The 17,260-nt window shown below is 43.2% G+C and overlaps 2 protein-coding genes across 3 annotated transcripts in view; one reads left to right on the plus strand and one right to left on the minus strand.

Annotated features, from left to right (window-relative positions):
- The window catches only part of LOC143889858 (DHBP synthase RibB-like alpha/beta domain-containing protein), a 28,904-nt gene extending 26,876 nt beyond the window's left edge, over window positions 1-2,028 (plus strand). For both annotated transcript variants that reach the window (XM_077394232.1, XM_077394233.1), the window contains exons 8-9: window positions 884-982; window positions 1,601-2,028. In XM_077394232.1, the coding sequence (XP_077250347.1) occupies window positions 884-982; window positions 1,601-1,663 (162 nt within the window). In that variant the 3' untranslated portion in view covers window positions 1,664-2,028. The remainder of the gene's footprint in view (window positions 1-883; window positions 983-1,600) is intronic.
- A 10,818-nt stretch (window positions 2,029-12,846) lies between these two features.
- On the minus strand, window positions 12,847-14,657 carry LOC143889859 (HCP-like superfamily protein with MYND-type zinc finger). Its single transcript, XM_077394234.1, has 3 exons — window positions 14,315-14,657; window positions 13,816-13,978; window positions 12,847-13,737 (listed from the first exon to the last, which is right to left on the minus strand). The coding sequence occupies exons 1-3, from the start codon at window positions 14,560-14,562 to the stop codon at window positions 12,991-12,993; spliced, it is 1,158 nt and encodes a 385-aa protein (XP_077250349.1). The 5' UTR covers window positions 14,563-14,657; the 3' UTR covers window positions 12,847-12,990.
- Between the last annotated feature and the right edge of the window lie 2,603 nt (window positions 14,658-17,260).

Here is a 17,260-nt window from a genome sequence, read left to right on the forward strand (position 1 = left end):
CCTTTCACCCACCCAAACACAACCTAACATCCCCTCTGCCCCCTTCTCTCACCCATTGATCCAGAACCCATTCCACCAAACCCCAAACCCCAAGCTTCACCCAAAAAAAAAAAAATACTCTAATCCTAACCCTACCCTTGCCTCCCCTTTCTTACCGCGTACCTTTGCCTTCGATTGCCTTCACTGGCCGTGCATCGCCCGCTCACCGTCAATGTCATCTCCGGTGTGGCTCCCGGCCGAGAGTTTTGGAGGGGAAAAGAAAGAAAAAATAAAAGAGAGAGAAAGGGAGTCTTGCTTGAAATCTTGAAGCTTCAACAACTTGATGAAGCTTTGCCCTGATACCATGAAAACCAGATCAAAAACCTCAAACTCTCATGAAGAGAGGAAGAGAGGAGAGCAACTTCACACTCACAAAATGGCGGAAGTGAGAGAAAAAATACCCCATGACTCGTCTTCCTTTGCTTCTATAATAATGATTACAATAATACCCTGTTACATGTTAGATTCACTGAGGGGCCTAAAGATCATATCCTATCAACTTTTACAGAACAATATGTGTAGATACACAAGGTGGACAATCCATGAGACTTATATACACCCAATAATACTGTATATGAGTCGTTTATGTCCACACTTTACATAACACTACAATATTACCAGCAGAATTATATGAAAAATTTATTATACACTGATTTAGTTTTCCTTACCAAAAAAGTGAGTATAAAAATGTACATGTGTATATACATTTGGATTCTGCAAGGTGTGTTAAAATTATTCACATATTTTGGACTTTCGGTTATCAGTAATTCAGTATACTGTTATCTGATTCGCTTATGATCTTTACTCTTTTAACTCTTGGGTTGCTGTGCTTAATTTAATTCAGGGCCTCAATTTTGTTGTTGATGGTGGGATTAGAATGGCCGATCCATCTACTGTAGTTGCTATGACAGGAACTTATCCCACGATAATTCGGCAAGGAAAGGTATGTGGGTATATATTATTTGCAGTGCCATCTTGGACCATTCAGTTAAAATTCGTGATGTATACTTCATAACATGGTAAGTAATTTCAATGCAATTCTGTTGGCTTCTTGTTCTCTATAATTTCGTTAACTATCCTCCGGCCTATACCTACAAATCACTTGTTCTGGATCCATTGCTACAAGGCTTTGATGTCTGAAATCTTAACTGAGTTATATCTCTTATTATTCATAAAGAGGACTTTTTCATAGACCTTGAGAAGTGTTGTTTCATTTTAGGGCATAATGAAGTTCATTTTATGCAGTTCTTATTTTTATTTTGAATATGAACTAATGCAATTCTGTTTTTATGGTTGCTATTTTGTGTTGTTTTCTTGGAACATAAGATAAATTCTATAAAACCATGTGATTTTGTGTTGGGGCTTCTCTGCTCTCTACCACCTCACAGATTGAAAAACCATCCATCTCCTTTATCCGTTACTCACCTGAAACTTGGTGACTGATTTTGGACAGATCATTGGTCAAAGAATAAAAAGGAAATGAAAAAAGAAAGATTGATTTTGTATAGATGGCAAGATAAACATTTATTTTCTTATAACAACACTTTCTTATGATTTGCAGGGACCCAAACTGGACTGGATGGTAGGAAAAGACGATGAAGGCTCTGCTACACCTGCAGGATAGTTTCTTATCCCTAAAATGGCTTGAAATAATCCAGCATTAATTTGGGGTTGGAGCCAGGCACCTCCATGGGTACACCATAATGCTCATTATGTTGAGAAAAGGAAAATTTTACTTCTGACTTGTGCATTCTTGTTAAAAGGAAAGTAGCAACTTGTTCTTGAGTTTAAATGGTCCTTTATATAAGCTTGTCTCCATATTTCTTTTTTATTTTACTATTGTTGAAGATCTCTAAAAGATCGTCAAGTTACATTGAGACATATGTTCACTTTTGTAAAAATGAGGGAAGTTCACATTGCTTAGAAAATTTTTGTGAACAGAGAAGTATGGTGAATAATAGAAATTAAAATGGTGTTATGAAGCTCTAATAGAGGCCTTAAAAAGAAATATAAAAACAGAGAAATGTCGATTATGATTCTGTAAATTTCTAGTTGACCTTCATATCTTTCAACGAATTATTAGCGTCTACAATACCAATTCTCTTTTGATCAAAACCTTGAAAAACCCCATCCCATGTTCCTAAAACACAAACCCATGAATGCTCATCAATACAACAAAGCCCTTCAAGTAAAGCCCCAGAACCAGTTTCTTAGTCTTCATGTTTTTCTGAAACCATGAATTAATCAAAACTAACATCTCACATTTCATTTCAAGCACCAGCTCTTTAGTTTTAGCCAACCTAGACAAATCACCAAGTCCCATTATGGGTTCTTCCATGGTTATTAGGTGAAAACCTTTGTAAAGTATCTCCAGGTTATTAGGTGAAGACCTATGTAAAGTATCTCCAGCCTCTTCTTCACTTATGGCCTGTTTGGTTGTACTTGTACAATATTGGGGACTTTACTAAGTAGTTTAATGGTAAAGTCAGATGTCATGTGGCCGTTGGTTGCAAAAAGGAGCCAAAATCCTGTAAGACTACTTACCTGCTTTACTAAGTAGTCTACCTGTTAGTTCCTTGTCTCTTAAGGTGACATCGCTTAACTGTACTAACTGCTTGAAAGGAGACAACATACATCCCTCGACCATTCCTCCGGACCTGCAAGCCATTATCAATGATGATTGTAATGGAAAACAATATCTCAGGCTGTAATTTTCTTTCTGCTGTCCTTCCCCTGTTTTGGTTGGTCTGTTGCTGGGAGCTTGTAGAGTTGTGGGATTTATGTCTTTCACTCTATCCTGCTTTACTCTACTCTACTCTACTCTACAAGGAGACTACTAGGAGACTAATAACCCACCTTTGACAACTAAACACACCATGGATTCACCACTACCGTAGTGGGAGACTACTACCCCACTACTCTACATGTTGACTACTTACCCACTACTCTACTGGGATACTTTGGTCTTAGAGAACCAAACCATCCCTTGAATTCCTTGAAACTTCCATCTTTTCCAATGAAAACACCATGAGCTGAAACGATCAAAATAACACCCTTTGATTCTTCATGAAAAATCTCAAACAACAGTTCTAGTTACCAAGAGCTTAAACTACCAAATCATCCCTGTAAAGTTTCATCTTCCAATGAACACACTGCTCTTTCTAACTTCTATCGATTTCTTCTTCTATGTTCTATTTGCTGGTAAATGGTAATGGTAGATCCCAACAGCTTTCAAAGTGTCATCTAAGGTAGCATATTGGGGTTCCCATCCCCATGATGTTAGCATGATTAAGACTGTTTATTTTGCTGGCCCCACCATGAAAGTGCCATGGCCCACATATACGCTGATCGAGAAATCCTAGCCATCAGATCAAATCTTTGAGCACAGATGAAAGGTTCTCAAGTAGAATGAATTGTTCTTACTATTCAAAACAAAAAAATGAATTGTTCTAGATGTTTTGTTGATTTTAAAATTTAAAGCACTTGGGGTCCCCTCGGATTGTATTGTAGTGTTCTCATTTATTATGCTATTTTTGTAAAGACATGAAGAACATGCAAAGTTAGATTGTGACTAAATGAAGAATATGGGATTGCTTCTTCCTCCTTTTATTGATTTATTTTTTCTCCTTTTGTTGACTCTACTCATCCACAAGAGAACTTCACAAGATATTTCTCCCATCATCTTGTATTTTCTATTTTAGGCCCTATTTGGAATGCATGAATTTTCAAGAAAAGTTGGGGAAGAGATGGTGTAAGAATCCTATACTTTTATAAGGGAGAAAATATCCTTGAAGATCTTCAGATGCCTTCTCAAATTATAAAAATGTTCCTCAAATTCGAGTAATATGCAAATAGGGATCAAACGACTGTTGGTTCGAATGCCTTGTGAACAAGGAACAAGATCAGAGAAGACCTTCTTCGAGGTGATATCCATTGATGTGTTACCGTACAATATCGAATTACAGGAAGAAAAGATCTGAGTTACAAACTTTTCTTGGATAAAAAGAAAATATACAAGTTGTACGTTGATTTGGCGAGAGACTACACTCTTAGGGCCCGTTTGGATACCAACAAGATTTAGATTTGGATTTAGTTTATATTTTGAACTGAATCAGATCCTTAGATTTCCAAATCAGCGACGACAGTGCAAAAAATTCCGATTTTCAAATCTTTTCTACGAGACATTATTTGGAAATCAATATATGTGGCAACTTCCTTCATCATCGCTGCTACTCGACGTTACTCCAGCAGCAGTGAGACATCCCTCCCTCCTTTCCTCTCTCTCTCTCTCTCTCTCTCTCTCTCTCTCTTAAAACATGATCATGAAGATGTCGATGTGATTTGTATCCAAAACTCAAATCCAAATCAAAATACAAATGCATGAGGTATCCAAACGGCCCTTATTCTAGACTTTGGTCCTCCTTTTGTAATCCACATGTGATTTCTCTTTCAAATTTGATACAGTGATGCTTCTTTCAAATTTGAAAAGTAATTAGTGATGCTTCTTTCAAACTGCTCCTTTTGCAATCAACATATCATCTTTCTCTTAAATTTTGAAACAGTAAATACTCCTTTTACGATCAATATGCCTCCTTGGTTCAAATTTTGGATTTTATGTTGTAAAAAGGAAAAGCTTTTCCTTTTTCTTTTTCTTTTTTCGTTGTTTGATTACACATGACAAAAGGTAACTTGAACCAGCGTGGGCAAGCCTAATTACACATTTAATCTTTGATGATTTCTTTCTAAGCAAACCATAATCTTATCAGTTCTCTCTGAGTTGTGAAAACTAAAAAATGCTAGGAAAATATTTCTCTGCCAATTTTTTTTTCCTGCAATTGAAGCTGTGATCCTTTTGTATTTAAAAGAGGGAAATGATAAATTCACCCCTTTTCTTTACATAGGACAGCCAGCTACAGTGTATGTGGCAATCATGACCGTTGAATCCTCCTCACGTGAAGTCAATCAGCTCCTCTACAGTCACAGATACACTGTAGTTATCTGTCCCAATTAAAAAACAGGTGTGGATATATCACTTCCCTTAATAAATGGAATGGCTTCTTTATATTGCCCACTTTTCAATGATCCAATCCGTTCATTATCTGCACCCATTTGTGGATAGGTCATGCCTAGCCATTTTCTCTCTTGGATGAACCTAATCACAAATTATAGAAACCTCTACTGATCTGAGGGTTAGGATCATCTCATGGAGAAGATTTATGGGGTACTACCTATTTACTTTGTGGCCTATCAAATGAATGGTTTGGATCATCCTAATAGTGGGTTTTAGAAAGAAGGCGTGCCACTATAAAAAAAAAAAAAAAAAAGAAGGGTCGAGAGGATATCATTTCCTCTAAACATGCCTATATCTAGAGTGAGAAGGTGAGTGGGATTCGTCATGTTGCTGTGACAGTCCAAAAGTAAAAAACCCCACAGAAACACACATCCCACCCACTAGTAGGATTCTCCATGAGACGTGCCATTATCAAAAAAGGGCGTTGGAAATTTGGAATTTTGACCAACCAAAAAAGTAGAACAAAGGTGGCCATAAAGAAATAACACACGGGATTACTCCTCCTGATCTTTTCGTGTCAAACGTTCTTTGCTTACTACGAATCCATTTCCCATCTTACAATAAACTTAACCCCAACGCAAAGCTAATTACTATTAGACCACTTATGTAATAAGAGACAACAAAGAGACCTAATAATTCATTACCCTGGTTTTGTTACTTACACCCATCATCACCTCTTTTTCAAAAGAGATAAAGAATCTAATGTTGTCTTTTGTTTCTTCGACAAGAATTCTAACCTAGTTGAGTGGGCATCATGGTTTTAAATATCAGTATTCGTTAGCGTATCGATTCAAGGTTGAGACGTATGGGCTTCATAATATCATCAGCAATTCACATGATGTTCAGTATTTTTTAAAAAGGACCATGGACTCTGATGGCGTCTGAATCCGGGTCTGCGATCGCGCGGTCGGTAGAGAGCCTTCGCGGGGTCTGTAATCACAAACAAAGGGGGTCAGGGAGGTCCGGGGTGGGTCCCGGACGACCACTTCGACACCCAAGTCAGATTCTTCAACCAGTCAATATAAAGGACAGCGAGAAGAGAAAAGGGTTTGAGCAGGTTTACCAAGGCCAGGGCGTAGGTTCTTTTCTTGGTGTGTGGGTGGATGGGTCGGAGGGGACTAACAGAGAGAGAGAGTGGGATCAAGTTCCCGGCCTCCTCTGCTGTTGCCTCGCCTCTTTCTTTTCCGGTTGTTTTGTGGGAGCTGAAAAAAGGAAGTCTTCAAAAAAGGCGGATCCTTCTCTTCTTCCCTTCCCCCCTTTTAAAGGGTGGCGCGCAGACCTTTTCATCATTATGGAGAGAAAACCTTCCTTTGTAGGATTGGACCGTTCTCCTGCTCCGCCGGCGCGCGTGGCTTTGCCGGATAATTCTTTCCATAACTTGTGATGATGAGGTCTGGACGGCGAGAGAGTGACATGTGTCGTGATTGTATGTTCTTGCCGTTTCCCAACGCCTTTCTTCATGATGGTTAGGCTTTATTGGTGCATGGACGACACGTGGCGAGATTTGAGAGCAGCGCCGTATTTATGTCCCATCATAACACCCCCTTACTCCTAAATGGACCAAGGGAGTAATGTTTTGGTCAAGCGACGTCATGGTGAGGGCATTTATGGGGGCTCCGGAGTACGAGGAGATTGGGAAGTGGTAGCGTCATCATGCGGGTCGCCTTGTTTCGAGATATAAGGTTTTCTTCCTTGAGCTTGAAAAGGAGGACTACCCCGGCGCTCTGTTATTGCCTCTTTTTTTCTGAGGTAGGTGTTTCTCCGCGCCTTTTTTCAACAACATGTCCGATTCCCCTTCGCGAGTTAGGGGCAAGGCCCTTCTTTCCCAGGAATCGTCGAGTGACCCCGACTTGTCCCCCGACCCGGAGGAGGACCTTGCGGCTCGTCGGAAAAGGGCTAGGAGGGACTCGGGCCCTTCCTTGGGCTTTCCCCCCCTTCGTCTTTCCTCCTGGCCTAGGAAGGACAAGTCGTCTCGATCCCATGTCGCCAGGGAGTGGTCTTTTTTCTCCCGGGCCTATCACCAGGGGATGGAACTGCGTGGCCGTGTTTCGAAGATGGGTAAGGAGACTGAGGACTTGAAGCGGGAGAACGAGGCATTGCAGAGAAAGGTTCACTCCCTCAACGAGCAGCTGCTTGAATATGAGGTGGACCCCCTGCTGGAGAGCTCCTGGGAAGAGGAGGGGAACCCTTCGGAAGTCACCCCGAAGGCGCATTTTGCGGGATTCAGCTTCATCCGGGCTCGTCGCAGGATGTCAAAGGTTTCTTGAAGGTCGGAGATGTGTGTAGAGGCTTCCAAAATTTTTACCAGCATGTCATCAACATACACCTCCACGTTTCTTCTGATCTGTTCCCGGAATAGCTTGTTCACGAGCCGCTGGTATGTGGCCCCCGCGTTTTTCAACCCAAAGGGCATTATGGTATAGCAGTAGACGCCTTGATCGGTGATGAACGCAGTTTTCGGGACGTCCGGTTCGTGCATTTTTAATTGATTGTAACTGGAGAAGGCATCCAGGAAGGTGAGGAGCTCGTGCCTGGATGTGGCGTCGATGAGCTGGTCTATTCGCAGGAGAGGGTAGGGGTCTTTCGGGCAGGCTCGGTTTAGGTCTGTGAAGTCTATACAGGCCCGCCAGCCCCCACTAACTTTCTTGACCATAACCACAATTGACAGCCACTCGGGGTACCGGATCTCTCTGATAAATCCGGCTTGTAGCAGTTTCTCCACTTCGGCTTTTACGTGAGTTTGGCGCTCTACCGCGAAGTTCCTCTTTTTCTGGTGGACGGGTTTGAGGGTTGGATTTACGTTTAACCTGTGAACGACCAATTCCTTGGGTATCCCGGGCATGTCCTGAGCGGACCACGCGAACACGTCTTTGTTGGCTCTGAGGAAATTGATTATTTGGTCTCGCAAGGTGCCTTTCAGCAGGGAACTAATCCGGACTTGTTTCTCCGGCTGATCTTGGGCTATGGGGATGGAGTCTAGCTCCTCGGCGGGCTCTCCTCTGAGCGTACGGGCCCGCTCCCGGGGGTCTTCACTCCCGATCGTGAAGTTTTCGACCGGGGCGTTGCTTCCTCTTATGCTTGCCGCGTAGCATTGGCGTGCTATCATCTGCTGCCCCCGAACTTCTCCTACCCCGGTTTGAGTGGGGAATTTCATCTTGAGGTGGGGGGTGGAGACTACCGCTCCAAGTCTCTCAGAGCGGGGCGCCCTATGATGGCGCTGTAGGTGAAAGGTATGTCCATGACCATGAAGGTGGTCAAGATGGTCTTTTGGAGGGGGTACGTCCCAAAGGTTACGGGTAAGTCGATTTTGCCATTGACCCGCACCGATGCCCCGGAGAACCCGTAGATGGAGTATTCTGCGGGTCCCAGTCTCCCTTCGCCCAGTTTCATCTCTTCGAAGGTTCCGAGGTGTAGCACATTGACGGAGCTTCCCATGTCCACAAGAATTTTTCCTATGTCGAAGTTGGCAACGACTAGCCTGACGACCAGTGCGTCGTCGTGTGGGACTTGTAGTCTGTTGAGGTCTTCGGAGGAGAATGTGATGACCTGATCCTCATGGGGGGGATCTATCCGGAACTTTTTGGAAGGCATTTCTAGGGAAAACACCCGCTCTGCATACGCTCGTCGGCCAGCCGTTGTTGGTCCCCCCGCCGCCGGTCCGCCCGCGATGATGTTGATTTTTCCGATAATGGTAGGCGGCTGTTCGCTTGCCTTCGGCCGTTTAGGGGGCTCTTCTTTCTTGGGGCACTGGTGGCGGCGTGTGTCGTGTCTGCTGCGGGATCGGTGCCTGCTCCGGGAGCGATGCCTGCTCGGGGATCGGCGTCGGCTTGTGGATCGGCGACGGCTACCGGACCGGCGCCTGCTGTGTGACTGACGCCTGCCTCTGGGTTCGTCGGCGGGGTGATGGGCCTCGTGCGAGTTTTCGCCAGGGCTCCTGAGATATTGATTTAGGTGCCCTTCCTCGGGCAGTTTTTCTAACTGGAGCCGGAGGTGGAAACAATGATCGGTTTCGTGGCCGTGGTCCCCGTGGAATTCGTAGAACTTTCTTGTGGACCGCTTCTTCGAGTCCGTGGCCATTCTGTTGGGGGGTCAGGAGACCCTGATCTCTGATAGCTAGCAGGACATGGGAGAGGGGAACCTTCAGTGGGGCGCTTCCCAGTCTTTCGAAGACGGGGACGGGGTTCCGGCTCGCCTGTCTTTCCTCGGCTCGTGGCCTCATGGCCCTTCGGCCGTCGTTGCTTTTTCTTTCATCGAGGCCGGGCCGGCTCTGCTCTTGGGCACAGGCTTCTTCTGCTCGTACAAATTTGTCAGCCTTGGATTCTAGCTCCTGCAGGTCCCGCGGTGGCTTGAGGGTAAGATGCAGCTTGAGATTCGGGTCGGTGGTGGCATGCTTCAGTATTACAACCGCTATTTGGACGTCCATGTTAGAAAATTGGGCCAATTCGGCGTTGAATTTCAACATGAAGTCTCTTAGGGTCTCGTTTCTTCCTTGCCGGAGGGCTAAGAGGGCGTCCGCTGGATCGTGGCGAAGGCGGTTGTTGGCGAATCTTGCGCTGAACTTCCTTCCGAATTCATGGAAGGATGCGATGGAGTCGGGCTCCAATCTCATGTACCAGTCGTTAGCGGTCTTTCTTAACAGGGAGGCAAAGGCTCTGCACATAAATCCGTCTGACACGCCCTGGAGCGTCATTACCCTTTTGAAAGTTTGGAGGAACTCAAGAGGGTCTGTGCTCCCGTCGTACAGACCGAAACGGGAGAGATCTATTCCTGCTTCCACTGGGGTCTTTAGGACCTCCGAGGTGAACGGGGATGCCATTTCCCTCTCCCATTCGTCGAGGATGCCGTGGGCGTAAGGCTTTTTCATTTCCAGTTTTACTTCTCGGATTTGCCTCTGTAGGTCGGCTATCGGGTCCATGCCGGGGGGTTACGCTGAGGTCGCTACCTCCTCTATCCGAGCTGGTGGTGGTCCCTGGAAACGAGCCGTCCGGATAGGGGGCACGGCTTAGCGTAGCTTGCTTCCCGTCGTTTCGTTGGCGTCCCCTAGCTGCGGGAGGCAAAGGGCTATTTGCCGATGGGGAGGGCGTCCGGTGGGCCGGTACTCGCCTTCGCCGGGGATGACGCTCCCCGGGCTGTTCCTCGTCACCTTCGTCGTAGGCTTCCGTCTGGTCATATGTTGCCAGGGGCCTCTCCGGGGCCGGAGGTTCCGGCGGAGGCAAGCGTTGGAGCAGCTCTTGGCGGACTTCGTTGAACATCTCAAGGTGGGGACCATTTGTGGTGCGCTGGAGGAGGGCTAGAGTCAGCCCGAGAGCGGCGAGTTTGGCTCCCGGGAACTTAAGGCGTGGGTCTGCGCGTGTTGAGTCTGGCTCCTGGTCATTATCCCTATTTCTTGCTGTTGGGTGTGGTTTCTCATCGTCATAAGGCGTTCAATACTCGACGAGTCCCACGGATGGCACAAATATGATGGCGTCTGAATCCGGATCTGCGATCGCGTGATCGGTAGAGAGCCTCCGCGGGGTCTGCAATCACAAACAAAGGGGGTCAGGGGGGTTCGGGGTGGGTCCCGGACGACCACTTCGACACCCAAGTCAGATTCTTCGACCAGTCAATATAAAGGACAGCGAGAAGAGAAGAGGGTTTGAGCAGGTTTACCAAGGCCCGCGCAGGTTCTTTTCTTGGTGTGTGGGTGGATGGGTCGGAGGGGACTAACAGAGAGAGTGGGATCAAGTTCCCTGCCTCCTCAGCTGTTGCCTCGCCTCTTTCTTTTCCTGTCGTTTTGTGGGAACTGAAAAAAGGAAGTCTTCAAAAAAGGCGGATCCTTCTCTTCTCCCCTTCCTCTCTTTTAAAGGGTGGCGTGCGGACCTTTTCATCATTATGAAGAGAAAATCTTCATTTGCAGGATTGGACCGTTCTCCTGCTCCGTCGGCGCGCGTGGCTTTGCCGGATAATTCTTTCCATAACTTGTGATGATGAGGTCTGAACGGTGAGAGAGTAACACATGTCGTGATTGTATGGTCTTGTCGTTTCCCAACGCCTTTCTTCATGGTGGTTAGGCTTTATTGGTGCATGTACGATACGTGACGAGATTTGAGAGCAGCGCCGTATTTATGTTCCATCAGACCCATTATGTAAGATGATTTAAACCATTCATTTGTTGATCCACCTCATAAATCATCTACATAGGATGATCCTAACCCTCCAAATCTAGAATTTTCTGTAATGTACAGTCACGCTACAGATCCAACAAATGAATGGTTTAGATCATCTTGCAAAGTGGGCCCACAGTAACTTTTGAAAAATACTAGACTTCCCGGGCACTCACCATATAAAATCTCCATAAGGATCATATGGATATGAATTAGGTAATATGAGTTTGCACGGTCCCAAAACATAGAACCATACGGGCATGCATATTAATAAATTTTGTTTAGGGAATTTAACCCGGTAGAACTCACCCCTAAAAGTTAGCTGTTAGAGGGAGGTTGCCCATTCCCTTATAATCCATCCACATCCATGTCACATGTCCGGCGGTGATTTATTAGATTTTGGCTACGGAGACAAAACATAGCTTGCCCAGAAAGTTTTTTAGTTATTATTTCAAGTCCGAGCATAAAAATAATTATTTCAACTAAAGAAATGATAGAATACTCATACAAAAATATTTTAACACTGGCATCCCCCGCATAAATTCTTAATAAAAGGGCGATGATAAATTCGCACCCGCTGTAGGATAATTCGCACCCTTGTAGCGTAAATTATGCGACAGACTTTAACACGCTTTTCGACGTCAATTCACATTAAAGGGGTGCGAATTATACTACAGGGGCGCAAATTTATCATAGCCCTAAATAAAATTATAAAGAGATTTATATTTTATTATAAGGAGATGATTTTTTTAGCCCCCTCTGTAGGATAATGAATCTCCCTCTATTATATTTGTGTGATATAAGTTAATACACCTAGCTAATTAGTGGACAACCCTTCTTTAGTGTCTTCGTGAATCTCTCCATAGTTGTGAAACTACTTAGATGGGGGTGGCCCTGGTAAATAAAAGGAAAAATTTGTCATTTCCATTAATAGCCAATACCACATGTAGACAAGTTTGTTGATTAGGGACCGCTCATATTCGTGCCGATCAGCATGTTTCCACACTTGTAGTCAACGACATCTCATCCATATTCCCTGTTTGGATTGCAGAAAAACATTTCTGATGGAAAAGACATGATATGACATGGCTAATTTCCAATACCTTCTAATTAAAATTTGAATAGGGTTGGTTCTGGTTATCTTCTCCGTGGTAGGAAATTTTAGAAATACTTTTCCTTTCCAAAATTTTCTACAGAATTCTTGCAATCCAAACAGGACCACTACCGGACACTTTCCATAATTTTAAAAACTTCCTGTTACCAACTCCGAAAGAAGCGACAATGCACATCTATAAAAAGTAGGAGGCTACAATAGTCCAAAAGAAGGTGGTCATTATCAATAGCTAATCCCTTCTCCATAGGATAGATTTTTTTTTATGGTGTGGGGCCGTATGGTCCGGTATTTTTCCAAAACCCGCCTTCTCCATAGGATGATCTAAACCATTCATTTGTTGGGTCACAACATAAATAGGTTGTGCCCTAAAAATCATTTCCATACGATAATCCCAACCCTCCGATTCATAGAGGAACTGATCAGAGTGTTAGCATCATCCTATGGAAATTATTTTTAGACCAGCCGACTCCAGTTTCCTATAATCCAAAAATAAAACTATACGGGAAAAAGGTAACAAAAACCCTGAACTACCACAATAAAGTAAGACCACCAAAAATAAATTTAAAAAAAAAAAAAAAATCTAATCTCTTATCTGGTTTTTTTTTCCGCCGTTACCGTCACCGTCACCGTTCAACTACAACCTCATCTTCCTCAATCTCATTATTCTCATCAACGTCACCGTCACCGTCACCGTCAACATCATCTTCATCAATCCAATGTTCCATAGGCTCACACTCTACCTTATGCCGGAGTTTCCAATCAAGAGCCTGACACGCTCTAGAACAATAATTCACAGTCCCACACACAGAACACCTCCTGAACTCATGCGTCCTAGTCTCGGGCCTCCCACATCCAACATGAGAACATAATCTCAGACCCAAACCCGGATCCGACCCGGTTCGAGACCCGAACCACTCCGTCAAAAAACGACTGGCAGGGTGCGCCTCTGAGGCTGGTACGTTACATCCGAAATCACTTAGAAGAGGACAGCTCGATCCATTAATATGACGGTGGGGATGGTGCCACGTCATCCAGGTACGAGATGAGATGTTTTTAGACGAGAAAATGGAGGAGAGTTCTCGGGCGTTGGCTTGGACGAGGAATTTACGTCCCTCGGCGATGTTTTGGCGGATTCCGTACCCGTCTTGGAGGCAGTGGCCGAGTTCTCGAAGGGCGTCGATGTGGCCGAGGAAAGCGGCTCGTGCGCAGAGCGCTACTCCGGCTCTGAGGTCTTTGTCGTTTTTTGAGCCACCTGAGCCGTTGAACTGGATTACGGCTAGTGAGTAGAGGGCTGATGCGTGTGAGCCGATCGCGGCTCGTGCCATTAGAGCCGCGCCACTTCCTCTGCTCTGGAGACAGTAGAATCGGATCTGTAAAAAAGAAAACGCGATTTTTAGTCGTTTTTTTGGCGATTTATTTGTTTTAGAGAGAGAGAGAGAGAGTGTTACCATGCCGAGAGTATAGGAGGCTTCTAGATTTCCGGCATCGGAGCAGAGTTTTATGAAACGGTGAGCGGATTCCGACCAGTTTTCGGCTTTCACGGCGAAGGATTTTGGAGAGGCTTTGGATAAGACAATAGGATTGAGTGCTAAGTTGTTTAGTCTCTTGCATCTGTATTTTGAGAAAAACACAATCAAAATCAAATCATCAGTTCTAGATAAGGAACTTTAAAATTTCTCGATAAGGAAAAATAAAAAGATAGATTTTTTAGAAATTGATGATGCAGATCTGCTGCAGAAGAAGAATCTAGAGTTTTATTTATTTTTTATTTTTTTATAACTAGTAAGAAAAACAGCAGATCTCGCTCTCTGTTTCTCTTTCTGCTTTACAAACAATCCGAAACCGCTAAAAACAATTTCCGGCCAATGCTCAATCAAATTTCAAGCGAATACCGGTAAAAAAATAAAGAGGAAAAGGAGATTGAGAAACAGAGATGTAAAATCGTACGTGATGAGAACGTTGATGAAATCAGGAGGAGATCCTGCCGTAGAGCTGAGCTTGGAGAGGATACAGAAGATGAGATCGTCTGGTAATCCATCGAAGAAATCTGAATTCGATGAGGTTTCCGGCTCCTTTCTCGTCTTTTTCCGGCCAATATCTTCTTCTCCGGCGAACTCCTTTCTCCTCTTTGCCTTTCTCTCCTCCTCAAGCCCTAATCCTATTGTAGAATAACAAAAACCTCTCCTCGTTCTCATCGCAAAGCTAGTGCGAAACAGAGAGAAATAGGAAACAAACTAGAGAGCAATAGCAAAAACCAGAGATAAATCCTCTCGCTCTGAAATAAGAAGTTTAAAAGAAGAAGGGGCGAATAAATAAAAATTCACAAGGCTGTCTGTTTTGCATCGATTTACCGTTTTACCCTTCCCAAACACTAAAATAACGGTCAAAACGGGGTTGACCGGACTCTTCGTTCTCTTTTGTTGCTTTCTCAACTAGAAATCTCCCTCTCCCCACTCTGCACGCTTTTTTAAACTCTCTCTGATTTTTCGTTTTAATCGTATTGTTAAGAAAGCGGTTAATTTCTTGTTTTCGGGAAACTAACTACGGTTATTTTCTCTGGTTAAACAAAACAAAACTCAGGTAGAAAGAAACTAACTACGGTTATTTTCTCAGGGGAATGAATTCTCCTTTTAGATGGGTCCCACGTTACACTGCTGAATCAAACGGTCCTGATGAGTTTTTTTTTTTGGTGGGGTTCACCTGGTTTGAAAATCAAATCCAGACGTTCATTGGGCCCAGCATTAATAGAAGGCCAGGTAATCAATCATCTTAAATAATCTTAACTCTTCAATCTTTATAAATCGGATGGTTGGGATTAACCTACGAACATGATTTTCGGGGCATAGTCAATTTACATTGGATCCCAACACATGAATGGTTTGGATTCTAGAACAAGATGGGGCCCAATGCATTTTTAAAAGGAGATGATTTTTCGCCGCCCTTTGAACGTGAGCTGTGGGCAGACTTTTAACTCTTTTTAACGATAAATCATGCTAAAAGTGGGGTGCATAATCCCACCGGGGGCGAAAAAATAATCACTCTTTTTAAAAATACTGGACTTTTGCGGGATTTTCTATACCTGTTAAGTTTCTAAATAAATAAAACACTCACATTATTTTATAATTTATATTTCTAAACTTTCTATAATGGGAGAATGAGATTTGATAAACGCACCTGCTTCTTTTGATATTTACACTTATTTTCATCAATTCAATTGGGTGGGAGTGGTAGCTTGTTGGGAATTTAAATATCCATCCAGAAAAGGTAAAATACTAAAAAGAGGCATGCCAATATCAAAAGATTATATCTCCACCCTCTCTATATAAGGTCCAAATTAAATTCAACCTAGAAATACAATCTACCTAAAATGGAAATCAAATCTCATTTAAATGACCTGAAATCCTATATAGATTATAAGTAGAATTACTATCAACCTAGAATGAGACATTCTAGACTAAAGGGAGCCCTTGCAAAAAAGAGCTGAAAGGGCTCCCCCAGTGGCTGGACCACCAGCCACTGGGGGAGCCCTTTCACTTCGTTTTTGCAAGGGCGACCTTCAGTTTAGACTTCCTCACCTAGAATATAAGAAATTTGTCCTAATTTGATTAATCATAAACACCTACTTTAATAGTAAAATACTATATTAATTAGAATAGATGAATTTTTAATCCTTACTACTCATTAAAATTTAGGGATTTTCTAACTTAACCTTAATTTTTCTTCATTTTTTTGAAATTATTTAGTCATATTGAAAAAGAAATGATATCTGCACTCCTTGTTATCTCAATGTGTGGACAACATGAGAATCACATCAATTCGATCCCAAATTTTAACTCTGGTTAAGTTACACCTATGACCCTGCTTAACCCTAGTTGGTTAAGTTAGACATTAATTTGACAACCGAAAAGGGTTGCATTACGTATGTTTTGCTACTTAAAGAGGTAAGGGTCACACCATGCGCATGGTAGCAAACGTCAAGCCCAAATTAGGAAAAATGAAATTTATAACCATAGGTCTAATTGCAGAAACCTACATTAAAGAAAAGAAATTTACAAGGTGACGGTATGATCCTCACAATTACAGAATTACCCTTCATACCCTCATTTGGCAATGTGCATGATTAACCCTAAATAGAGACGTAATTTAAGGGCATTTCTGTCCCATCAGCATATTAATAGAAAAATGAGAATTTATTATTAGCAGGAGGGTCACGTTGCCGTATAATAAATAATAGTGTCACGTCAAAGCGTGACGAAGTTGAAAGAATAAAGGGATATTTTTAGGCTATGTGGCAGGCTTTCAAGCTTTTTAACGTTAAGGGGTGTGAATTATTGTACAGTGGGTGCGAATTTATCAGTGCCCTATTTTTATTTTTCTGTGTCAAAGAAATTTAGAGAGAAAACATTCGACACGTTGCTGAGATATTTGTATGGAGTGAACATGAGTTTGAGTGATGTTTACGATAGATTTGGATAAGTTGGGGATGACGTGGATTTCTAGCGGATGAGCGACCAATCATTTTCAGACACGTGACCCTTGCTGCTGTGTTGCCATTTTTGTGGGACCCACTCTAAATTGGATAGTCGTTTCCTTATTTCTAACCACCTACGGGACGGCTCCGCAATTCCCGTAGCCTGGCCGTTTGGGGATCCAAGAAAGCTAGAGGGCAAAATAGGAAATTGGTAAATTAGGAAGCCTCTTCTATAACGGGATCCCGTTCTGAAAATAAAGACGAGAGTTAAAATGATTACACGTAGATTTCACAGGATGTTTCTTTATTTTTGCACACGTTTCACGATAATGGATCTAGTGCTTCTTTTACTAAACGGATTCCGGTCTTGCAAAAAAAAGAAGAGACGGTGGCTTTTAGGCTGGTACCTACTACCTAACAGT

The sequence above is a fragment of the Tasmannia lanceolata genome, unplaced genomic scaffold (genome assembly GCF_043159265.1).
Source record: "Tasmannia lanceolata isolate RefF3 unplaced genomic scaffold, GAP_Taslan_0.1 ptg000013l, whole genome shotgun sequence".
Classification (NCBI taxonomy): domain Eukaryota; kingdom Viridiplantae; phylum Streptophyta; class Magnoliopsida; order Canellales; family Winteraceae; genus Tasmannia; species Tasmannia lanceolata.